At 51.2% G+C, this 25,229-nt stretch overlaps 3 protein-coding genes across 4 annotated transcripts in view; 2 read left to right on the top strand and 1 right to left on the bottom strand.

Annotated features, from left to right (window-relative positions):
* On the top strand, positions 1-2,781 carry LOC105520169 (chromosome unknown open reading frame, human C10orf25). Its single transcript, XM_011953784.1, is given in 6 exon segments — positions 1-133; positions 136-162; positions 165-311; positions 313-379; positions 382-413; positions 527-2,781. Coding segments are annotated over 6 exon segments (375 nt in total). The 5' UTR covers positions 1-70; the 3' UTR covers positions 566-2,781.
* Positions 2,782-6,177: 3,396 nt separating this feature from the next.
* The window catches only part of RASSF4 (Ras association (RalGDS/AF-6) domain family member 4), a 35,569-nt gene continuing 16,517 nt past the window's right edge, over positions 6,178-25,229 (bottom strand). The window contains exons 4-11 of the mRNA XM_011953783.1: positions 18,195-18,337; positions 16,746-16,837; positions 15,898-16,055; positions 11,483-11,584; positions 11,145-11,196; positions 9,801-9,922; positions 8,866-8,963; positions 6,178-7,582 (exon numbers count right to left, since the gene is read on the bottom strand). Of these exons, the coding sequence (XP_011809173.1) occupies positions 7,522-7,582; positions 8,866-8,963; positions 9,801-9,922; positions 11,145-11,196; positions 11,483-11,584; positions 15,898-16,055; positions 16,746-16,837; positions 18,195-18,337 (828 nt within the window). The 3' untranslated portion in view covers positions 6,178-7,521. The remainder of the gene's footprint in view (positions 7,583-8,865; positions 8,964-9,800; positions 9,923-11,144; positions 11,197-11,482; positions 11,585-15,897; positions 16,056-16,745; positions 16,838-18,194; positions 18,338-25,229) is intronic.
* On the top strand, positions 21,906-23,448 carry LOC105520167 (chromosome unknown open reading frame, human C10orf10). 2 transcript variants are annotated; one of them, XM_011953781.1, is made up of 2 exons: positions 21,906-22,194; positions 22,754-23,448. In XM_011953781.1, exon 2 carries the CDS (start codon positions 22,779-22,781, stop codon positions 23,415-23,417), a length of 639 nt encoding a protein of 212 aa, XP_011809171.1. In that variant the 5' UTR covers positions 21,906-22,194; positions 22,754-22,778; the 3' UTR covers positions 23,418-23,448. The 2 variants fall into 2 exon arrangements, with proteins under 2 accessions (XP_011809171.1, XP_011809172.1); XM_011953782.1 differs by having other exon boundaries at positions 22,028-22,194; positions 22,589-23,448.

Below are 25,229 nucleotides of genomic sequence, written 5' to 3' on the forward strand. Positions count from 1 at the left end.
CGGAAGTGAGGGCCTCGCCGCGCTCTGGCGCCGCCGCGGTCGCTCTAGGAATGAGGCGGAGCGACCCTCTATGGTCCCGGGCCCACCCGAAAGCGTTACTCGTTTTTTCTTGTGGTTTTGTTTTCTCCTCCCCCCGCCCCCACTCGGAAGGCGTCCTGTGACCCCCCCCCCAGAACCTCAAGAGCTGTAACCGCCCTTGTGTGTGGTCGAGGCTTTTGAAAACAAACTCTGGCTTCTCCAACCTAGAAACTACATACTTTCTACAAATACTGAGCTTTTTGAGAGCCTGGTACTTTTCACGAAGTCACCTTATTTAATTATCACCGAAAAGCACCTGTAAGATGGGAGCGGTTATATTCCATTTACAGGAAAGGAACCAAGGTCAGAGAAGAAATTTGCTCCGTTCACCGTGTGTAAGCGGACGACCCAGAATTGGAGTGGTTCTTTATGGTTCCAAAGTCTGATTTCAACACACCCCTTTTGTTGCTCATTAGTAATGATCTCTCTTGGTTCTTCTTCCTTCCAGGCTCCTCCTCAGCCATCCTGGCGGTGCTCAATCATCTGACCAGCTGACCTCCGAGTTCACCCACTCCGTGGGAACTCCTCCATCTCTTGGCTTCCAATGCTATTGCTGCATGCTGAAGACTCCCGCATTGGTAACTCCAGCCTGACCGTGGGACGTGAATGTTATTAAACTTTAGACTTGTATATCGAACTGATTACTCAAGAGCTGCATTTGCATGTGTAATGGACATCCCAAACTTAACATACCCCAAAAATGAATTCCTTATATCTACCTAACCTGTTCTTGCAACAGTCTTCTTCCCAGGGATGGATGAAGATCCCATCATCTTTCCAGTTGCTCAGGCCAAAAACCTTGATGTCATTGTTGTTGCTTCTTTTTTTCATCCAAAACTCACCTGTGATTTATCCGCAAATTCTGTTGGCTTCATCTTTAAAATATATTCATTATCGAGCCACTTTCAACACTTCCACTGCTATAACCACCAAGCCACCTTCATCCACCTTCTGGATTATTATACTGGCTTCCTGACTGGTTGCCCTACAGTCTATTCACAACCCCAGAGTAATCCTCTTAAACCTAAGTCAGATCATGTCATTCATTTGTTCAAAACCTTCAAAGACTTCCCAACTTATTAGAGCAAAGTCAAGGGCCTTGCTTGACTTTGACACACGATGCCTGTCATGATCTGTCTCTTTAGTTCTTTATTGTGTCTGCAGTGCTAATAACAGTGCTCAGCAGGGAACAGACACTCAGTAAATATTTGTTGAATGAATGAATTTATAAGATGCCTTATTGTTTACAAAGTGCTTTTACATCTTGTCTTCTGGTTATTCATCTTCACCATAGTGTCATGAAGCACAGATTATCATATCTGTCTTGCAAATCAGTAAACTGAGGCAAGAGAGGCTGACCTGCCTGAAGTAATACAGTGGGTTGTTGGTGGAGGCTAAACTAAGTCACAGGTTCATTCTCTTAAGTTGAGGCTTTCTGCTCTGTAGGGAGCTGTCTCTGGATATGGCAAAGCACAAAGCTGAACGAGGTCTGGACAAAGAAGCTCCACTCACAATCGAGAGAGTATCTGGACTATTGCAGTGATTAAATGAGATAATGTAAGGCACTTAGCACAATGTATAACACAGAAGAAATGACAGTCATTGCTGTTACTTTTATTATTAAATTATTATAAGTTGGTTGATGCTGGTGGTTGGAGGGTTTGGGGGTAAAGAGCAATGGCCAGATACGTAGAAATGGTTTAGGAAAAGTGTCAGGAGCAAATGTGACCTGTTGGGAGTGTCTGCTCTATGTACACTAAAATAAAAGGATAATTTTAAAAAATCTTTTTGTTAGTAAGGTAGTTACTAATTAAAACTAACTCTTTTCATGTCTACATAAAGGTGGATTATCCCTTTTTCCTATACCTGAAAACAACTGGGCCAGCCATAGAAGGCCCAGAGGTATGTTGACTAAAGCATCGGGTAAACAAGGACGGATTTTTTAAAAAGAGAGAGATGAAGGTCAGGAAATAAAAGGGTGTGTGTCTCTAAGTGTAGACAGAGTCCTAGGCAGTAAGGATGGAGAGGAGGGAGAGCCAGAGAAAGATACGAGGAAGAGGAGGGTAAAGGAGAATGGGAAAAAGACAAGGAGAGAAAGCAGGTAGAGTTTTATGACTTCAGCTTAGCTATTAATATAATAATAATTAACACTTACTGAGTGCTTATTGTGTGCCACACACTGTTTGCAGCATTTGAGGATCTCACGTGAGATTCCTGAGGCATGACTGTTCCTAAGAGTTTGCTCCACCTTCTCTGGTTTTGGTCCCTGCACTTTGTGGTGTGACTCCGGTGCCTCCTTGTGAACCACATGCCCATCCCGCTGATGTTGACTTGACCACTGATTTCAATTGGCCGACTGCATGTGACTGGATGCAAGGGGTACACCACATCCCAGAAGAAGCTTCAAGTCATTGTGTTTCTGCCAGGACTCTGCTCTTTCCCTCTGCCTTGAGAATAGCATGTCCCAAGTAGGGGCTGTTCCTTTAGTCTAGGACCCAGGATGATAAGACACATGGAGCAGAGCCACAGAAGCTCACATGTAGCTACAACAGTCCCACGTAACGTTAGAGAAACAAATGCTCTTGTAACACTGAGATTCTTGGTGTTGTTATTGCATTAAAGTTGACTAATGTACCTCCACCAACCTTAAGAGATAGGAATTGTTATTATCCTGTGATATTGTGAAATACATACTTGGTCTTCTACCCATTTCCTGACATACAACTTCTAAAATCCTTAGAATCTCCAAAGTGATGTCGTTTTATATGCTAATGAGTTGACTGATGACTGGCAGCCCCTGGGTAGCTTCAGGATGGGGCTGGTCACTATAAAGACCACGGCAGGAATAAAAGGATGGCAATTTCAGCTCCACCCTATCAACATCTGGGGAGGAGGGCAACTGAAGGTGAAGTGGATCGCCAATGGCTGATGAATTAATCATTCATGCCTATGTTACGAAGTCTCCATAAAAGCCCCAAAAGGATTGGATTCAGAGAGCTTCTGGATACTTGAACACATGGATGTTACTGGCGGGTGGCACCTGGGGTTGGGGGGTGCAAAGGGGAAGGGGATGGAAGCTCTGCACCCTTTTCTTCATACCTCACTCTATGCATTTCTTTTTCTGTATCCTTTGGAATATCATTTGTAATAGACCAGGAAATGTGTTTCTCTGAGTTCTGTGAACACTCTTGCAAATTAACCCAAGGAGGGGGTCATGGGAATCCCAACTTAAAGTGGGTAGTTCACAAGTTCCAGAAGCCAGGGCTTGTAACTAATGAGAAGGGTGGAGACCACCTTATGAGACTGAGCCCTCAACCTATGAGAAGTGATGCTATCTCCAAGCAGATGGTGTCAAAACTGAATTAGAGGATACCCAGCTGGTGTCCCTGCAGAAATGATTGCTTGGTTGGTGTGTGGGGAGAACCCCCAACCCCATTTGATCACAGAAGTCTTTTGTGATTATTGCTGCTGCGTGAAAGAATAGTAGAAAGCACTTTGAGTTTGTTTTCTTCCACACAGAATCCTTATTTCACAGATGAGAAAACTGAGGCAAGAAACTCGCCCAAGGTCATGCACATTTATAAGTGGCAAAGACAGACTTTGAAATCAGAAAGTCTGGCTCCAGAGCCTATTAACCTTTCTATAACAGTGTATCTCCCAAATGGAATTCTAGGCAATTTTTATGCAAATTATTGAAAATGGTCACACATGATATTTACAAAACACAAGGGAGAAAGGGAACAAGGGCGTGGGAGCCAGGGGGTGGACACAGTCTGGGAATTGTTCTGCACATATTTCTGGGGATTCTGGCTCAAGAGAGGCTAGATCCCTTAGTGGCTGGGGCGTCTCTGGGAAACTACCCAGCAGGGGCCAGTGTGCCCCTGAGCCCAGTGGTATTTGAAGGTTCATTCTAGGAAGAAGAGTCTTCTGGGGTGAGCAAAGTCCTGGCAAGACAGTTTCATTTTCCTATGTCTTTGTCCCCTGCACCCCACTGGCTTACACATGCACACACACATACACACACACACACGCTGCCTTGGGTCTGTGTTTGGCAACATGGATCCCCAGCCCAAGTGCCAGAAAGACAGTTATAGGTGTGGCTCATGTGCAGTAATTAGAGTGGTCCATCTCCCACCAAGAACTCTCAGCCCAGGGATCCTGAACAATGGTTCTTTCCACCAAGCTGGAGACTTGGCTTTCTGTTTCCTTTGGACTCTCTGGGAAAGAAAATCCTGGGAATTCCCATTTCTAAGTCTGAGAAAACATCTCTGTTAAAAGTTGACCAGGAGGGCACAGGGCCCCACCCTGCACAACATGAGTCTTGGGCAGGGCATGTGAGCAGTAGCCTGACCCCAAACAATCGCAGCTCTCAGGGCCTAAATATAGGCCATGCATCTGGCTGTTTTTATACTCAGTTGCTTGGCTCTGATCGACCAAGCTTCCTGTCTGATCTCCACTGAGGAACTGAGGGCAGGGGGCTGCTGCCCACCACTGCACCTGGCAAGGATATCCCGCTGCCCCTCTGCAGCTGCAAGGCACCTGCGTCCTACACACCAGGGACACATTTTGCACTGCTGGTTCCTCCACAAATCGTCTGGTCAGACTGGACATGCTTTGGGCCTTGTTTCCATGGGACTAAGGGGCCAGATGTATCCTGGGTGAACCCTGGCTCTATTTTGCCAGTGGGAAGGTCTTATTCCATTTTCTGGTAAACATTCCAAGCAGGTAGCATATGGTTATCACTGAGGAAAAACAAGATGTTTTTGATCCCTTCTGGTAATTTGTTCTGGGCAAACAAACTTGTTTTTCCTGAGTCCAGTCCTTTTGCAATCATGCTGATTTCATCCTGTGCTGTTTATTATTCTCTCTGGTTCTTGAGGCCTGTGCTGGCAAGACAGTCCTATTTTAGGAGACAACACTCTCCCATAGGGATCTTTGGTTTATCTTCAAATATGTTTATTACCTGAGACACTAGGTAGCCAACGGGGCATATGAGAAATACCCTAAGCTCTATGGAGAAAGAAAGCGGGAGCTCCCCACAGGAACCAGTAGGAAACCACAGAGACCAGCCTCTAACCTTTGAAATGGGGTTGAGGTGAGCTGAATTTGCAGCTTTTCAGATTGCCTCTGAACAGCAAATATCATGTCGATAAAAAAAAAAAAAAAAAAGGTGTGAACTCCTCAGCTGATTGCAGAAGTGTACCTTTTCCCTTTTTCTGAGCTACTTGCTAGTGATTTTTCTGACCTGTAATATTCAGAAATTAGATTGATAACACCTATCTTAAAAGTGACACTTATCCAAAAAGGTCTTAAGTAATATTGTAATAACTTGCAAAAGCAAACCAACCAACCAAAGAGGCTGGTGCTTGGAGAGGGTCTCCTGCTCCACTGGCTTCCTGTGTGCCAGGACCTGGCCTGCTCCTGGCTGGCAGGTGCATCTTGACGTGTGACACCACATGCATTTCTTAGCCAACTCTGCCTCGGCCTCACCTCACTCCCAGAAGCTTTGCCGGCTCACTGCTCAGCTATCTGCTGATCCTCCCAGTGTCTGGCCTTCTTCTCCTGATGAGGAGACCCCTAGACACAGGACAGACCGGCTCCATCTTTGTGCCTCCAGGGCTGAGCACAGGCCTGGCACAAGGCAGTCACTCAGTTACAGCTGAACAATGGGACAGGAGCTGTCCTACACCTGAGGTTGTAAATAATAGCTTGGGAGTGCAGTTACCTGGGAGCTCCTGTTTGATTTGTTCTGTACCCTCTCCTAGGCCCTGCTTCCATCCCACCTGAGCCCCTGGCCTGGAAGATTCTTGGGGCCCTCCTGATGCTAAGATTCTGTGGCTCAGGGTGACTCTATTGCTCATCATCCAGGTCACCTCTAGGCTCCCACTAGTGACGCCTGCATGTTCCATGGCAGCTTCTCCTCAGGCACCACCCTAGTCCTCAGGGCATGCACAGAAATGAAGGAGTCATGTTGGCTCCTAGAGCAGCGAGTTGTGGCTCTTCTGCCACACATCCTTTAGGATAAGAGTTTCAGAAGTTAGAGTAGGGAGTCAGGGTGGACGTAGAGAAAGAAAAAAAAAAAGAAAGCTTGGTTCTCACTTCTTCAGTTCAATACAGCACGCCTTTATTGAGCACCTAAGGATCTATGTTGCCAAAGGAGGGCAGAGTCACCAAAACAGTGAACAGGCCTCCCTTGCAGCTATGTCTGTGATGATGGGGCTGGGTTGGGGAAATCCTGCTGTGACATTTGCCCTGACGAGCAGTTCCGCACAGCATGGTGGCTTCCAAGCTCTGCTCTTGATGGGCACCCGTAAGGAGCTTCTACATGCTTTAGAGATGGAGCTTCTCCTATCTTTGCAAGCCTTTGTGGTTCTTCCCTTTAAATCTGCCATCCATGGACCTCAACAGGAGAATAATTTGGTCTTCAGTTTGCTCTGTTTTAGACAAATACTTCACATGACTGATGTAAACTGTTGCATAGTTTCGCAAAGGCTGTCTCATTCATTCCTGAAATTCTCCATCAGTCACAAACACAAATTGTTCAGTATCTGGCCCTAGGGAATTCAAAGCCCTTTCCTCAAAACAGACATTTCTCCTTATCATTCTTCCTTCCAGGGAAGTCATCCCCACCCACTAGAAGAGAGAAACACAAGCCCAGAAAAGGCAAGAGGTACACAGGCATCCACTGGACAATGGTGATGGGGCTGAGCACTGCCTTCCGGAGCTGCTGCTGGGCAGCCGTGGACTCTCATCAATGTGACTGAATGGTCGTGTTTCTTGCAGCAAGCTCCTTCTAAGAATCCCTTTAGGTCTCTCTGATGAAGTAAAGACTGATTTCTGCAGAGAAAGTGAGATACTTGTGGCCTTATTCCTGATCTCACCTCTGTGCTGGGGCTGAGCTGTGCCAGACTCACAGGGTGACACTGGAGGCTTAGAAGCCGGGGACGCTGTGGTGAGGTGATGGCTGAAAGCAGGCTAGATCTCATACCTGCTGGCAGGCCCTGCTTTTCCCAGCAGTGTTCCTGCGGGGCAGCATATGAGGGCAGACAAGAATCTCATATGAAGGAAGAGGATAGGGGCTTGTGGATCCACAGGGTCTCGGGGACAGGCACTGAGCAAGCGGATGAAGCTAAAGCTGCAGGGGCTGGGCCAGCACTGCTCTCCGGTGCAGGAGAGGCATGGTGTGGACAGGGCTGGCCACGCAGATCTGACCCAGCAAGTTCCTAGCCCCTCAGGCCTCAGTCGGCTTCCTGTGGGTGCTCATCTCAGAACCAAGAGCTGGCTGTGGGAATCATGGGGCTCAGGCTTCAGGCAGGTAGATGCACAGGCACTAGATTCCTCAGGCAGTGGCCATCAGTCAATGTGACCGGCCGGGACCAGCGACCAGGGCTCAGTGTGCACCTGCCACTGCTGGGGACTTTGGAAGAGGCAGGTGTTGGCCAGTTACTTGGCCTCTACCAGCTGCTCCAGGCGCTGCAGCATCGTCAGACGCAGGGCTTGGAACCTGGAGGGAGACATCACCAAGAGGACTCACTGAGGCTGGACAGGGCAGGGAGGTGGGCAGCAGAGGGAGGGACCTGCAGATGGCCAGCTCAGGAGATCCCTGCAGCAGCCTCATCTCTCCTCTGCCAAAGAGAGGGAAGGCTGTGGCCTGCATCTCATGAGGAGCAGTCAAACCAGGCTGCGGACTGCACAGAGCATCAAAGCAGAGTGTTGCCATTTCTATTGCAAAGACTCTAATACAGACAACAGCACAGTGGAGTGGGCAAGGCGGTAGGGCAGAAATCAGGAAGCCCATGTTTCAGCCCAGATTATGCCGTAAGCTATGCAGCAACCTTCCTTGTGCCGGGCCTCAGTGTCCACTCTGTATGTTAAGTGGACCCACTAGTTGACCTCCAGATCCCTTTCAACTCTCAAATCCTACAGAGTCAAGACCGACTGCAGAGTGGAAGATTCCCTCTGAATTTGGTCTCCTCTGTCTGTGTGGGGTCTGGCTGCACAGACAGAGGAGGCTTCCACAAGCCTTTGGAGGTTGTGGCTTTCCGTGGGCCATTCAACCAGAAGCTAATATCCGTCCTTTTCCTACCCACCCCAGGCCCTCTCAGTGAGCTCCTGCCCTTTCCTTCCTAGCTGCCTCCCTGCCAGCCCTGGGTGGGGTGCCCTCCACAAGTCCTGCACCACAGTTCACTTTGCTGAGGGGGAGACATCATTGGGACTACAGCCTGGCTAACCTCATGCAGCCGGACCCTGGCGTGGTGTCCCCAGGAGCTGGCAGGTGACACCTGCTCACTTTTTCATTGAACTAGCCCTCTGCACCTGAAAACATCAGCTGAGGCTGGGAGTTCCAACATCTGCCACTTTGGAGAAGGCTCAGAATTCCCACTAGGACGAAAGGCCCCGACCAGACCAAGTCTGCCTCAGTATGCCTGCTCCTTGGAGCTCCATCACTAGCAGACCTCAGAAGCTTGACCCAGTGCCCACCTGGGTTCCTGCCTGAGTCTCCTGCCAGGTGTTCTGCAGCTCATGCCTATGCTGGTGAAGATGCCAAGGCTGGATGGGTGATCAGGGCTGTGTCCCACCGTTTTGGCAAGCTGTCACCCCAGCGTGGTGGCAATACCAAGAAGGGGGCCAGAGGGTGATGCCAGAGAGCCAGGGTTAGCAGGCCTTCCCATGCCAGGGCACCAGTGCCCATGAAGGAGAGAGACCTCCCGGCTGGCACTGGTGCTGTGCCTTGCAGACCTGCCCTGATGTTCAGGACTCATGACTGGCTGTTTCAGTGCTGCTTACTTCATGGTCAGTTTGATTATTTCTCTTTCTTCCTCTTCTTTTAATTTTTCAACAAAACTGTCCAGCACCGGCATTTCAAACTTAATGTACTGAGCGACCTAGAAAATCCAAGAACATTTTAATGTGCTTTAAATTTGAAGCCAAAAGTATGTTTTTTTTTTCCTCAAGGCTTCCACAGTGGCCCATCCAGCCAACGTCTTGTATCCACTGAAGGAGCTGCCACTTTTCCCACCCCACCCCCACACTGCTGGGTTGTGTACAGATGCCAGGACAGGAGCCTATTATTATCTCAAAGGCAACTGTTATTCCTGGGAGGAAATATTAAACTGAATATTAGGAAGAGGATTCAGTACAGCAGCCTTGTCACTTTGGGTGCCCTCTGGGCTGGGGGGTAGGGAGGTGGGAGCACCATTGTTTCTAACAGTGGAATGCAACTGCAGCAGCCTGAGGGATATGGGGTCACTAGGCCTCCTACCTGAGGTTCAAACCCTGTAAGCGTCTTCTAAGCAGAGGAGTTTGGAAATGCACTCACTGTCTGGTCAGAACTCAGGCTATTGGTAAGACTTAAATAGCTGCCTGTCTTCCACAGGTGTGAGGTACGGCCTAGTTAAAAACCCTTTGCACAGGTCTCTCACATAATGACAACAAAATACATTCCAATGAAGGAAAAGACTTTACTTCCCTGAAAGGAAAAGGACGGGGCCATGGTTTTTAGGACCCAAATTCTTCTTTCCCCTAAGCTGCTGGCGCTGGCGGTCACTGATGGGAGAGGGAGGGCTGGTGTCTCCCTGTGCTGGGCTGGGAGCCCTTGGGGAGGGTGTGGAGCTCCTGGAGACATCACTTGAGAGGGCTCTGGCCAGGAGTCCTTGGTAGGCCTCGTCACCCAAGAACCCCTCACCCTAGAGCAGGCCTCCCCAACCTCAGCCCCCACTCACATCATGAGGGACTTCCACGCCCAAGTCAGCTTCCATCAGGAACATCCTGGCGATCTTCTCACATGGCCCATGCAGGATTCTGGAAATCAGTGGGTACTCGCAGTCTTTTAATTTTGTCCGCTCTGAAAAAGAAGATGGTTTACAAAAATCACGACAGATTAGGATCACCTCTCTCTGTTCAAGATTAGGAACTGATAGAAAATGTGCGTCTAGGGGCGAAGGGAACCCTAAGAACACAGACCTTGCTAATAGCGCTGCCCTGAGAGATCCCTGCTCATGCTGAAGGAAGGCAGAACAGGGCCCCCAAATCTGCCACTTTCGCATAATGATTAAGTGGAGCAGCTGGCAATTGAGAAGAAGAAGATGCAAGTGAGGCTCTCTGCCCGCCCCTATTTGCCAAAAAGCAGGACATAAATTTGTCAAGGTACACCCCTGCCCCTCTCCAGGGAAGGATGGAGTTAATCACCAGAGACAACCTGAGCTCCTCCTCAGTCTGGAGAGGGCACCAGAGGAACCTGCACAGCGTGTCCCGGTGAAGCCCCTCCATTCGGATGACAGCTCCCCATGTAGTGGCCTTCCCGCCCTTCGCCTCCCCAGAAACTCAGGCCCTTCTGCTCTGTCCTGTCACTTCCCTAAAAACTTACTGCTCTTTTGTGAATATGCTATTTAAGCCCAAATTCTAACCACTCATCCCTGGATATTCCAAAGGGTATGCATGATGCAAGTGTTAACAAACTTCTGTCTGTTCTCCTTAATCTGTCTTTTGTTAATCTAAATACAGGGCCTCAGCCAATGAACCTAAATGGGTAGAAGGAAAAGATATTTTTCCTCCCCTACGATGTCATTCCACAAAGGTGCAGCTTGAAGAGAAACAAGATCTGAGGGGGTGGGAGAAAGAAAAGCTGAGATAGGAGGGCCAGGGCCTGATGCACTGTGACACGCACGCCACCCTTCCTGACTCAGCGCCAATGAGCTAGGGACCCATCCATTTACTGGAAGAGGTGGAGAGGGAGGCTTCCTACAGTTTGGTGGGATTCTCTTTCAGAATCCTGAAAGAATTAAACTTAATGTACTGAGCGACCTAGAAAATCCAAGAACATTTTAATGTGCTTTAAATTTGAAGCCAAAAGTATGTTTTCTTTTTCTCGAGGCTTCCATAGTGTGCCTGGCTTTGGGTGGGGGAGAAATATTCATGCTGGGAGACACAGTGTGCCCCAGCCCACTAGGCAAGTCAGCCCAGAGCCCGTCTGGGAGGGAGTACAGTCGGTGGTTGGTGGGGAGGGGGCTTGCTGAACAGGCAAAGGCCTTTTGCTTTTATGATCCAGAAGTAGGGCAGGTACTTACCCCCAGACTCATGAACGATGTAGAGTGCGAACTCACTGGGGCCGTCTTCCACCTGCACAGGCAGTCACAGGAAGTCAGATCACAGTGCTTTGAGATGGGAGACAACTGAGAGGGTCCCCTGACAGTAACTACACCCCCAGTAACACACACACAAGCCACAAGGAACCTGCCCTCTCCCAACCCCTCTTGCTTGAAATCCGAGAGACAAAAGCTCAGCAGAAGGACCCTTGCTAAACCTTCTGCCCAGGAGCCCCGGGCAACTTTCCCCAGAACCCCACCCCCAACAGAACAGCAAATCACTGGCATCCTGGGGCAAGGCTGCTCCTGGCCAGGCTTACCCTAAATTTGTTCAGCAGCAGGGTGAGCACCTGCAGGGTTGTCATGGCGCTGTTGACCCTCACATTGGTCACGGACCCATAGGCTGGAGTAAACACGGAGGTCTGTACCAGGAAGGGAGAGAAGTTCAGGGCAGGCCCCGAGGGGACGAGGGGCTGACATCACGATGGTGAACAGACCCAGGCAGCAGGTGACGCTGGGAACACCCGTGCCTGTCCATTCACGCTGATGCACACACAAGCTGTTCCCAGACCTGGGGGACACTCCGGGAAGCTGTAGTAGTGCACGCCTTCCAGAGGCCTAAGGAAGATGTCTACACATCCAGAAGGGCCAGCTCTCTGGACCCAAGGAACCAGGACCCTGGAAGTCATTCACAAGGGTGGGGAAACCAGTCTCTCCTTCACTCTTTCTATTGATCAAGTCACCAGGTGTCTGTTGATTCTAAGGCTGAAAGTTCCCCAGTCTGTACCCTCCTCTTCATTCTCCCAGCCGTGCCTAGTAGAGGCACTGGTCACACCCTATCAGCTTCCCAATTTGTTCCCTTCTGGTCTCAGTCCCTCTAATCTGTACTCTGCACCACTTGCCTACAGGCACAGACTTCTAAAACCCATGCACCTCCAAGTGAGGTCTAGCCCAGCTGCATCCATACAGTCTCAGCTCCCTTCCCTACCCTGCTCCACACCACCTGAATCGGAGTCCGCGTTTGTAGAACACAAGGCCAAGCAATCTGTGCAGTTCAATGTGAGAAGCATTGTTTGAAAGCATGGATCTAAAAGTATCTGAAGGCTTCCTGGGGCCTATGCAATATCATCTGTAGTTCTTCTCATTGCCATGCGCGTATGACACTATGGTTGCCTAACAAGCACCCTGTGCTCCAGTCATAGAGCTTCTTCACAATCTGGCTGGGGGGTGGTGGCGGCACATTATATTTTTGCAGGTATCTTGCCTTTGCCTAAGAGACACCATATATGAAATCAACCAGGACTCTGCCTGACACATAAGGAAATAGGTCGGTCCTCAATAAACACTAGCTGTGTACTGAACCCGCTAAGATTTTACATACAATCATTGATTTAATATTCATAATAACCCTTTGAGGCACCTATAACCAGTCCCCTTTTCTTAGAAAGGAATCATAGGCTTTAGGAGGCTACCCAGCTTGTTCAGAGTCACCCATCTAGAAAAGACAGAGCCCTGACTCAAAGGATTCCACGATTCCTGAAACCCTACATGTGACCCCCTTGGTGCTGGTGCCTCCCAGCAAATGTGACTTCTCTGCAGGTGAACCTCCCTTTGCTTTTCAAACTCAAGTTTAGATTCACACATTCCTCTTCTGAGATCCTAGCTCTGTTTTCCCAAGGAGGTAGCTGAGGCTCAGAGAGCTCAAGGACCTATTCAGTATCCCCCATTGGTCCCTGCTCTGATAAGTACAGGCACATCTGGGAGCCATTGTGAGTTCAGGTCCAGACCATCACAATGAAGCGAACATCTCAATAAAGTGAGTCACACAAATGTTTTGGTTTCGCAGGGCATATACAAGATATGTTTATACTATACTGTAGTTTCTTAAGGGTGAGAGTATTACAACTCAAAAATATGCATGCCTTAATTAAAACTACTTTATTGCTAAAAAATCTGACACAGAGACACAAAGTGAACACACACTGTTGGAAAACGGCACCGACAGACTTGTTCAACACAGGGTTGCCGCATACCTTCAATTTGCAGAAAATGCGGGTGCAGGAAAAAAAAAAAATTGCAGATGTTTACACCTTCCATCTGTAACAATCTGCGAGGTACAGTAACAAGAAGCACAATAAAATGAAGCATGCTGTGCCAGAGTGAGACTCAACCTTGATCTGCTTCCCCCGGCTTGATTCTAGTTGAGGTGCAGAGTGACTCAGTTACACAGAAAGCCAGGACTGGGATTAGGTTTTCTTGTCCAAAGAAATATGGAAAAGAGGGCTGGGATTACAGTGGTTCATGCCTGTAATCCCAGCACTTTGGGAGGCCAAGGCGGGAGGATCATGAGGTCAGGAGTTCGAGACCAGCCTGGCCAATATGGCAAAACCCCATCTCTACAAAAAGTACAAAAATTGGCCAGGCATGGTGGTGCACACCTGTAGTCCCAGCTACTCAGGAGGCAGAAGAATCGCTTGAATCCGGGAGGTGGAGGTTGCAGTGAGCCGAGATCATGCCACTGCACCAGCCTGGGCTACAGAGTGACACTCCATCTCAAAAAAAAAAAAAAAAAAAAAAAAAAGAAAAGAAAGAAATATGGAAGAGAGGAGTTAGGCTATTTCAAAGAGTCAAAAATTCTTGTTAACAAGACACTGTGTTTCTTCTGCCTGAAGCCTTTTCTCAAGGTGATACCAACCAACTCCAAGTAGGAAAAAAGGCCCCGTGGCTACTTTCTCATCTCTAACCACAAATGGTTTCTCTCTAACAGAATGCATTTGAATCCAACAGGTCAGGCAGTAGAAACAGCTACAAAGTTTTACCCAGTCTGGAAATAAAACCAACATTTCTGGGAATCACAACAGTTTTGGAAAATGACTGAGTGAAGTAATAGTGCACAGTTCTAAGAAACAAAACCTGGAACTATCTCAGAAATTCAATGCTGGGAATTATTTATTTTTCAATTGTTGCCTCTGACTCAAGGAATCTGTGTCCTAATTTCTAAGGACATTAGTTCTGTGTGGACGTTGAGCGTGGTGACAAAGGGCTTTTTGTATAGTGCTTTTCTTTGGGACGCCCCTTACTCACCCAGAAGATGGGGGAGCTGCTGTTCCAAATGCTTAAGACATTATTCCCTGTCCTTGAAAGCAGTACTTTTTTCTGGAAGAATGGATTCACATTCCATAAGCAAATCTGTCACCAGGAGGAAAAGCTGCCCTCACTGGGTGACAGGCTGAGACCCCGTGTCGTCTGGCTGAGTAGCTCTTCCTGATAGTGTGGTTCAGAAGGAAATGAGAGGCTGTGATGAAAACCCTCACTGCTCATTTCAGAGGCTGCAGAGCTTGGGACATGGTGTTCCTATGACACTGGCGATCACTACAATAAGGTTTACTGTGCCAGACGCACTTCTTAGTGATGAATGAGACCCTTCGAGGAGAAGCGAATGTACCAATGCTAAACCCCACCATTCAGTACTTTGAATCATGGAGCAAAAGAATCCCCCCCCCCACCTGGCTTTTGTTTGGTAAGGAACATAGAACTGGAAAATACCTAAACTCATGTATATATTTTGGAAAATTTTTGAGTAATTCCTTAAACCAGCATATCAATCTTTATTTGAATGCTAACAATGGGTACTCAACACATTACACGCTAAACCCCTTTTGGAACAAGATTTAAAGAATACTCAGGTCATGTTATGTGTCCTTGGGCTAATCTACACCGTTGTTAATGTTCATCTTTGCCTAACTTCAACCCTGGGTCCGCTTTACTTTCTCGGGAAACTCTACTTTGGAATAGTCTTGGATTTTTCTGGACTTAGCAAAGGCAACCCTATTGTCATTCATTCACTCACCACAAGCCTAGCAGGGAGTGGAAGGGAGATCCTGAGATTAAAGCAGGGTCCCTTCAGCTTGCCCAGCAGAATTTGGCTTCATTCCAAAGTCCAGGGCACCCCAAGTGTGGCTTGAATGGCCCCTGGATGGCCTAACCTGGGACACCTGCTCCTTCAGATCGGACCCTGAGACCCTCCCCCTGGGCCCCCTCCCTGCCATAAGTCATCCTCTATCAAGAAGGGCAGCTGCTTCAATTGGAAATCTCAGTTTGCATTTCCCAGTGATGCGGGTAGTATGTGGCTTGTCACAGGACGCTCCATCCAGGGCCTTGCGCAGACAGCCAACCATTCTATTTATAGTAACAATCAACTTATCCTGTTACAGTTCAGTTTGTTTATAGAATGATGTAATTTGGGAAAGGAAAGCTTTTCCTGAGGTCAGTACAATGCATCCTTAGACAAAAGGCTGCATGCTGGGAATCTGGGGTCGTCCAGGTTCTCTGGGGCACAGACACACGTGCCCTGGGCACACCCCTGATTAATTATTCAGTGTGAGTGATGGCTCGATATACAGTGTTCCCAGGGATCAACCAATTGCGTTCGGGGGGAAGCCTCCTAGAAAGCGCCCTCGTTGAAGATACGTTCAGCGTTACTGTCTGCCCAGCGCATCCTCGCCTACTTGCCAGAAATCTGTGTGACTTGTAAGGATGGACTGACAGTGAGAATGTGCTGGAAAATGCATACGTCATAAACGGGGCTGTTATGTGGATGCAACCTGGCAGGAGGTTTTTCCTTCTGAGGGCACAGGAATGCCAGCAGCCCCCACACAGGTCATGGTGCTTGCTGTGCCTGTGCTCAGGGCTGGCTCCCCATGTACCCAGGGGACAGGCCAGGCTGGGGCATCACCTTATGATTGTAGAAGTGGCCGTTGATAGAGAACCGGTGTCGCCGGATGCGCTGGGCCTCACCGGGGGCACGGCATTTGGGCCTCCTCTGGCTTATGCAGCTGGCGTCGCTCTTGGTCCGCATCAGCTGGGGGGCCTCCTCTGCCTCCTCCAGGGGCCCTGCATGAGAAATGGATGAGAGAATGGCAGGGTGGATGATGCTGACCGAGTAACTGCCTGCTGTCAGGAGGTCTGGCTCCCTAGAGCTCTGTGGTCATGTGCATTGGGGCAGATGGGGACGTGAGGGCCATTCCTGGACTGGAGGCTGGATACTCCCAGCTTGCAGATAGGAAGGTGAGACCCGGACAGGGTATCCTGGGTCACAATGTCACATGGCCATACCCCTCTCGGTCTCTATCTTAGGGTGCCCACGGAGGTCTCTGGTGCCCCAGCCCTGTCTTCTGAGCCCCTGCTCTGAAACAGGCCCTTCACTGAGTGCTAAGGGAAGGGGCACAAAGAGGATGCATGAGCAGGTACAGAGGATGAGGACGAGGTCCCAGAAGGAGGCGAGGGGCCAGGAGGGCACAGTGCCCTCTGTGGATGCTCTTTTCCCATAGCACACATAGGGCAGGGGACTCAGGCCACCCCTACACTGTCACCTCCCAAACCTCTGCTCACTTTTCCATAAAGAGGAGCGAGAATGAAGGCAGAGCGCCTCATAGGCAGGCACCTGGGTAGGGGTCCAGCAGGTGAAGCCCCTCTTTTGCTGGGGCACAAAGCTGTCCTTCGGAGATTGTGGTTGTGAGCCAAGCCCCTCTGCTCCTACCCTGGATGAGGCAGGGGTCTGGGCAGCTCGTGGGCTCCGCTTACCCGAGCTGTCTGTGGAACTCTCAGCCTTGTGCACTGGCTGAGTGCTTGGCCCCTGGGCTGTGATGTTCCCGTCCTGGGGCGGTGGCTCCTTTCTGAAAAGAGACAACTGCGGTGCTGAGATGGCTGCTGGCAGAGAAAGGGAGCTCAGGCCAAGGAGAAGAGACCAGCAGCCCCTGGGGCAGGACACAGGCAGGAAGCAAGGCAGGCTGAGGTGAGGCCTGGATTTCAAACCGAGAGAGTCAGTCTGAAACAATAAAAGAAAAGTAGAGGCCTCCCCCAGCATCTGCTGGATGGAAGTGAGCCTGGCCTGAGGGCTTGTGCTGGACTGCATCACACAGATACATGGATGCATGAACGCAGTCAGGGCCTGCACATTCCTAGGCGCCAGGCTTAGCCAGGCCGGCAGCTGTGTGCCAAACGGGCTCACTGGGCTTCCCAAAGGCCTGGTGGGGTGTCAGGCAGGGGCCACCTAGAAGGGCCCAACCTCCAGGCCTCTTAGCAGGATGAACCCCAGGCCAGGGCAGCCAGTGCTGGGCTGGAGAAGGAGTGAGTATGATGAGACAGAGCCCTGCAGCCCAGGGGACCTGAAGCCCGGGGAGGAGAAGACAGACGGGATCCTGGAGAACACATGGGCACAGCCATGACTGCTGTCTGTGACTTCTTGTACCTCAAGGCGGGGCACATGTGAGTCACACTTGCAGTCTTCCTAAGGAGTCTGACTTTATGATCTAATTCTGTGTGGCTCAGAATTCGCTGAGTGACGGGACACCTAGGGATGTGCCAGGGCTGTCAGGGTGGTGAGTGCTGTCACAGCATGGGTTTTATGTGAAATCTGAAGGGGGCAAAGCTCTGAATGTGTGCCCTCTACAGGAGTTATTACTGGAGAAGCAGGCAAGGCCCAGCTACTAACTGCGTCTTTTGGGAGTGGGCTGAGGAGGAGATAAATGTGCATTAAACAGTAAGGCAGGCAGGAGACCATTTCCTCCTGACGGAAACATTTTTCTGATATTAAGCAAATCTAATGTGAAATTCTGATAAATTTATTTTAAAAATTTTGACATTAAAATGAAAACAGAGTAGTAAGAGGCTAAATTTGTGTGCATTTTTAAGATAGAACAAGAGATGGCAAGACATGTTCAGCTTACACAGGTGCTGGGAGCCCTGCTGACTGTAGTCGTCCCTTCTTGCCAGCAAGGTGGCTTGGAGGAAGTTTGAGAAATATAAATGGAGGTCATGAGAGCCTGGAACATTCTCCAGGAGGGAGGGAGAGCCACTCTGGGTGAGGCTGTGGACTGAAGTAGTCACGGGACATGGGGATGAGGCTGGGTCATCCTCCCGTGCCCCATAAGGGAACAGGGCTCCCACCCTGAGGCTCAGGATATCCCCAACCCACACCCCAAACAGGGAGCTCGAGCTAAGCAGGTGTCACAGAAGCCACCGGGTACTCACGGAGGGCAGTTGGGCTGTCCAGGCATCCATGAGGTGGAGGGGAGGTGCACCTGCTCCCGGTCATCCTGCATCTGCAGCCGGATGGGCCGCCTCAGCCCCCAGGCAATGTTGAGGAGCCCCTCGATGATCAGAGTCCCTTCTTCCTGTGGGGGTCCACACATCAGCCCTTCCCCCAAAGCAGCTGCCCACCTTCCCTGTGCCCCCTAGGGATGGGATGCTCTGGACACTTAGGCCTTGCACATCCCTCCTCCTGAGTGGCCCCATCCCATCGGGAAGGACTATCAGCCACTACGTGTCCTGAGGCGTGTGACCAGGCCCTGTGGGAGGAAGCCTGAGATGTGCTCAGCTCATGCCTGGCCAGGGACACAGCCCGGAACACAGTGGGCTGAGTCAGGTGTCCCACAGGAACCCAGCTGCTGGCCGGCAGACACGTCCACACTGCAGTGAGGAAGTAGTTCCAGGAACGCACAGCCTGTCTGCTCGTGCCAAGCAGGGGAACTCTCTGCCCACAGTGCACCTGGGAGGGGGGTCCTGTGCCACCAGTTCCTGTGCCAGCAGGCCCTACAGGGTCCCACGCCCACCAGAGCAGAAGTGGGCACTCTCTGTCCTAGCTGTGTCTCAGCCTCACCCTTCTCCTGGTGCCTCCCGACAGCAGTAGCATCGACTTGCCAGGGCTGACAGAGGGTCTTGCTTTTCTCACCACTGCTTAGACATCACTAACCTTATATCCCATGCCAGAATTTCTACAACGGCCTTCATCCCATGTCCCCAACCTGCCTCAGTTTCCCTAGGTCTGCAGGTGACACGGCTCCTCTCCTGCTGCCAATCTGGGGCCCTAATCAACAGAGTCCTCTGCAGGCACCTTGTTGGTGCTGGTTGGCACCCCTTGGGCCTTTGATTCAGTGCCTCTGACCTATTCCAGGCCTCTGTCTCTGTGAGACCATGCCAGGCCTCTGTGCCAATCCCAATCACTCTGTGCATAAGCCTGGCCAAGCTGAGTCATTTGCCAGAATACTTGCCAGCAACCTCGGCTGCCCGCTACCCCGAGCCGCGGTCTTGAAGCTACATACTCCTAATGTGCTCTGACACTAGTCTTTCCACAATTAACTTGGAATATCGTTCTCCCATTGCCATCTCAATTAACATTTCATTTTCTTATTTATTTATGTTTTATTGTGGTAAGGACATATAACGTAAGAACTACCCTCTAAACAAACTGGTAAGTGCACAACACTGTATTGTTCACTGTAGGCACAATGTTGCCCAGCCCATGTCCAGGACTTACTCATCTTGCATAGCTGAAACGTTGTATCAGCTGCACAGCAACTCCCCACTTCCTCCTCCCCTGCCCCAGTCCCTGCAACCACCATTTTTACTCTCTGCCTCTATGAGCCTAATTTAGATTCCTTATATATAAAGGAATCATGCAGTATTTCTGACCCATATTTTAGATTCACAAATCCCATTTCTCTCTCCTCGTTGGCACTAAAAGCCCCGTGAGAAAAGGGATGCCGTGGAAACTTCTTCGTATCCCTGGCGGCACTCAGGAAGACCTTGCACAATGTGGATTTCATGGTAAGTTAGCAATGGGGTTTCTGGGTTCAAACATCCTGCCATCCACAGAGAAAACAGTGTATCCAAAGGTTATCAAATATACACACGGCTTCCAGATATGACCTTGCATTATCCGCTAAAAAGGAAAACAAGCAGAAACCAGAGCTGTTTTTGATACTCACTGGTGCTCTACAAGCACAGATGTGTCACTGAGCTCCTTATGAAGGAGAGGCCAGCATGGATCTATGGAGTTCAAAGGTCTATGGCAGGTTCTGTTCTTGCCTCTTGGTCTCGGGTGCCTCTCAGTGGAGACAGCTTGTGGGGATGGCTCACTCATGGAGACCCACTGCCCTCCAGCCCCACCCTGGACCCCAGGCAGAGGGAGATGGAGGAGACACAGCCCCGGCCACGAGGGGCTCAGGACGCAGAAGGAGATGCAATGGAGCTTCCTGGAGAGGGTGCTTGTGCACTGCACTCTGGAAGATCAGTGAGGGAGGACAGGGAGGAAAGCTGAGCAGGACCTGCCTGGACAAGGTCGGGGGCTTGGTTGTATTGGGGACAAGCTGGCTAGCCATGACTCAGGCCAGCCACCCCTGCACAGGTGACGTGTGTGCCCCCAACATTGCCGCCCACCACCATTCACCCTCCCCCAGCTTGGCCGCATCTGAATGGAGGGAAAGTCCTATCAGCCAGCAGCAAATTATCCGTCTCCCTCCTTTTAGTCTCTTGACTAATCTGCTCATTGCCAATAAATTCAAAGAAGAGCCAGCGAACTAGACAAAGGGTCTACAAAAGATATAAGAGTTTGAGCAAGGTGAGAAGTGCCATGTGCCACTGAAATCCTGTTCACTGTCTCAGGCACTCCCTGCCCCGATGCCTTTGTGCACATGGAGTTCCCACCTAGAATTCAAGAACTTGGGACTGCCAGTTCCTCTTGCTTGCCTAGGGAGTCTGGGGTCTGCCCAGTACTCAGAGCTCAGGCTTGGGCTACCTCTGGAGGACTCCTCTTTCTCCCCAACATGTAGCACAGGCAGGCGTGTTCCAGGTGGGACTGTGGCTGGGGCAGAGGACCTGTGGCCTGTCGGGGAAGTGCAGGAGCTTCCCAGGGACTGCCTCCCTCGACCTTGGCAGCCTCCTTTGCTGGCATGGTCACTCCTGGACAGAGGCGGTGGCTTTCTAATGCTGCCCAGGTGCTCCTTGGCAGCCCCCCAGCCCCAGCCCAGGTCCAGCAACTGGAGCGATCCTCTGAAGCAGAAGCCAGACTGCAGTGCCCTTGTTCAAACCCTGCAGTGTCCTTCCCTCCCTCTTGGAGGGAAACACAGCATCCACGCCAAGGTTCACTGACCCCCTCCTACATGGGCCAGTCTGCAGGCCCCTTGCTGTGCCCTGAGCATGTCCGTCTGGCGCACCCTCACCACAGGGACTTTGCACGTGCTGCCCCCGCCACCTGGAATGTGCATTTTCCCATTTTTTTCAAGTTTCTGCTCCAGTATCTGCTCTGAGGGAAGACATCCCTGACCACTGTTCCTGTGGCGGCAGCCTACCACAGCGTCCCACTGTGCTGCTGTGCTTTTCCTTCAGGCAGCTCTTGCTGTTGCCTGAATCACAGCACCCATTCATCTCTGGCTTGATCTCCTCCATTACTAGAATATGAGCTCCAGGGGGCCACACCTTTGTGTGCAGGCACAGCACACAGTAGCACCTCACATCTGGTGAACAAGTAAACAAATCCTCAGAAAGCACCCCATCTGGAGTGTAAGAAGACCAGGGTCAGACCCTGCAGACTGCCCTTGGTCCCTTGGGAGCAGGGTGTGTCTCTCCTAAGAGCAGGCCTAGGGACCCAGCCTCAGCTGCCTCCAGGCTGGGGTCCTGTGCTGCTGATTTTTCATCAAAGTTGCCAAGGACCTGGCCCAACTTCACAGGAGTCATGATGGGCTGGTGTAATACAGAGTGGGAAACAAGCTTTGGGGCAGGGGTGGCCCTGGGGCTACCTGTGAGGGCCCAGTGAAACCCCTCCCCCTCCCAGTGCCCCTAGGTGACCAGCAGTGCACCCATCCCTTTCCTGCCCTGCAGGGTAAACATTTCCCAGCCTCCTACTGGCAGAAAAACACCTCCAAGCGGGCAGCTGGGCCAGGCCCCGCCCACCAAGCTGTTTTCCTAAGAGAGCCTTCCTGAGCAGGCTATTTTTGGTCCTCGTGACAGTGATTGATAGCTGGTGGGAAGGTATAAAAGCAGCTGCCTGCCAAAGATCTTCAGACAGCTCAGGGAAGAGTCTGGCACGGTTTACTGTGAGACTCAGTGCACTGTCCTCCTCCCCGCGACCCCACCCTGGACCCCCTGCTGGACCCTCCACCCTTTGGCCTCCAAGCTTCCCAGGGGCTTCCTTTGGACTGGACTGTCCCTGCTCATCCATTCTCCTGCCACCACCAGACCTTCTGGGCTCCAGGTAAGAGGGAGCAGCTGCCCTTGGGTTTGAGACAAAACACAAGGGCTTTGTTTATGTTTGAGGGCAATTCCCAGCCTGAACTTGCACAGCCTCCCTATGGGTTAGAGACCAGGGCTGTCTGTAGAGGGCTTTGCATTTAAAAGGGATTCAGGGGTTATTTCATGTGTTTCCTACAACATCCCTGCCAGGGGTATTTATAACCCTGTTTTATGGATGGGTAAGTGGAGGCCTGGAGAGGTGGCCTTGCCAAAGGTCCCAAGGTATGTGGCCGATCCTGGTTTTAAACCCAGCTTTCCTCTGACCAGTGTTTGTTAGGTTGTTTTCTCTTTTATCTGTGCACATTCTGAAACAATAAGGATAAAATCGTAAGCCTTTGGGTTTTAAACTGAAACAGGAAGAAAAAATGCCCAGGAGTCTGAGCTCTGGTCTGGGCTCTGTAGACTTTGAACTGCTCTCAGGGCACCAGATTCCTACAGGCAGCCCCAGAGGAGTGTGGGGACCCTGAGGGGCGGTGGGACGCATGGCAGGCCCTTACCACCTGGCCTCTGTTTCCCAACAGGTTGTCACCTCCTCTCGCCAGAGTGATGAGGTCCCGGCTTCTGCTCTCCGTGGCCCATCTGCCCACAATTCGGGAGACCACGGAGGAGATGCTGCTTGGGGGTCCTGGGCAGGAGCCCCCGCCCTCTCCTAGCCTGGATGACTACGTGAGATCCATATCTCAACTGGCACAGCCCACCTCTGTGCTGAACAAGGCCACGGCCCAGGGCCAACCCAGGCCACCCCACAGGCCAGTCCAGGCCTGCCGGAAGGGCCGCCCTGCTGTGTCCCTGCGGGATATCACCGCACGTTTCAGTGGCCAGCAGCCCACACTGCCCATGGCTGATGCTGTGGACCCCCTGGACCGGCTTTTTAGGGAGTCCCAGGAAAAGCAGCCAAGTTGGAGGGACCTGCCGAGGAGGACTGGCCCCTCTGCTGGCCTCTGGGGTCCGCACAGACAGATGGACAGCAGCAAGGCCAGGGGGGCCCCCAGAGGGAGGCTCTGTGAAGCCAGGATGCCTGGGCACTCCCTAGCAAGACCATCGCGGGATGGGCAGCAGAACTCTGACCTAAGAAGCTGGACTTTTGGGCAGCCTGCCCAAGCCATGGCCTCCCCCGGCAGCCCCCGTCCCAGTAGTGTCCTCAGAACTCTCTACTCGCACCTCCCGGTGATCCATGAACTCTGACCCCTGCCCAATAAAGGCTTCTGTAAAGAGCTTGGTGGGTCTACATCTCCCATCTTCCCCCATGGTGGTCACTGTCCCTGACAGGTCTCTGGAAGGGAAATGCTTTTCTGCAGAGGCCCCTGCTGGGGCAGTTCACAGTGAGACCGACCCCCTCTGAATATGATAACAGCCTGTCTCACATGAGATGTTACTGATCCCGTTTGCTCTGATCCTTGCTGACTGATCACCTTGAGCAAGTTACTTAACATCTATGTTCTCAGTTTCTCGTGGGTAATATGGGACTAATTACTGGCACCTGCCTCCCAGGCCTTTCTGACGCATAAAGGCATGTAGGAGCCCATTCGCTGAGTAGCTATCGTCATCGCTGGTGGGGAAACTGCTGGTAAGGATATGAGGGTAGTGGGGTGTCAGCCCCCCAGGTGTTTCGGAACAAGGCCTCAGGCACTCCCAAGTCCGCCTCTTGGCCTCCACTCTCAAAGTCCATGTTGTGTGAGGCCCAAGGGAACACATGGAGTCTTGGCAAATGCACTGATGTATTCCAGGGGGACTGTCACCTGGCACCACTGGGGCACTCTGCTGGCTACAACTCATACATCCTGTCGTGGCACTGGGAGAGTTCCCCCATGACGAGGGCCAAGACAGAATCTGCACCGCTCAGTCCTACCATCCCCACCCCCACATCACCTCCACCCAGGGTCCTCATGGCATGGTCAGGGTCCCAGCTGTGGGTGAGAAGTAGGGCACTGTCCAGCTGTCCTTCGCCGGGGAAGTCCAGATGTTCTAAGGCCCAGGCCAGGGCATCTGGAGTCTGAAGGACCCCAATTCCTAGAGGCATCTGGCAGCAAGAAGGTGAGGCATCAGGGAATGGGAATCAGGCTGCCTCTGGTCAGTGGCAAAGGGACAGAGAGAGGAGAGGAGGAAGATTGAGCTGGGGGCGATAGCCAAGCTCACCTGGGCGGGTCTCTGCCACCTCCTTGCTCTGCGAGTTGTCAACCTAGGTCATTCTCTTTTTTTGTGGCTATTTTTAATTGCTTTGGATTTGTTAAATGTTTGCCTTCTGTTACGTTCAGCAAGCAATTACCCAGTTTCCTTATCTATAAAATGGGGACATCAACAGTGTGCTTCACACCCTGCAAGGGCTGGGAACCTGCTCGTATGAACTTGGAGCTGCAATTATGAGCACTGTAGACAAATGTTTGTATCTGTCACAGCCCACTGTGTCTCTGTGGTGGTCTCAAACCTGCAGGTTCCCGACTTTGGGCAAACGTGTGGGGCAGCTTTTAGCCAGGGCAGCCTTTAGTCAACCATCACCCTCAGGAGAGATCCGGAGGGCCCCCGACCAAAGCAGAGGGGCCGAGGTACAGGCTTGCTGGGTCCAGCCTCACTACAGCCCCTTCCGCAAAGCATCATGAAATTGGGTCAGAGGGGAGAGTCCAGCAACTAGGAAGAGGTCAGCAGACTCCTCCATGCTCAGAAGCTGCCTCGCTGCATCTGGGGAGGTCAGGCAGTTTGAGGAGACCCACCATCCCCGTGCTTCCCCACTGATACCCAGCTTTGTGAAAGAGGTCAATGGTACCTTTGAAAGGCGCTCCCTCCCAGTCCAATACAGGTTTGTGGTGGGGGCTTCTGGCAGTGTCCCAAGCTCCTGCAGAGAGCCCCAGGGGAATTCCTTTCCCTTCAAGCTAAGCCTCTTGGTGGGCCCTTGTAGAGCAGTTGCGTTCTCCTTCCTACTTGCCACTGGAGTAGGGGTGGGGAGAGTGGAAAGGGGAGTAGAGAGGGGAGTGGAGGTGGGGGTGGGAGTGGAGAGGGGAG

The sequence above is a fragment of the Colobus angolensis genome, unplaced genomic scaffold, assembly GCF_000951035.1.
Source record: "Colobus angolensis palliatus isolate OR3802 unplaced genomic scaffold, Cang.pa_1.0 Scaffold370, whole genome shotgun sequence".
Lineage (NCBI taxonomy): Eukaryota > Metazoa > Chordata > Mammalia > Primates > Cercopithecidae > Colobus > Colobus angolensis.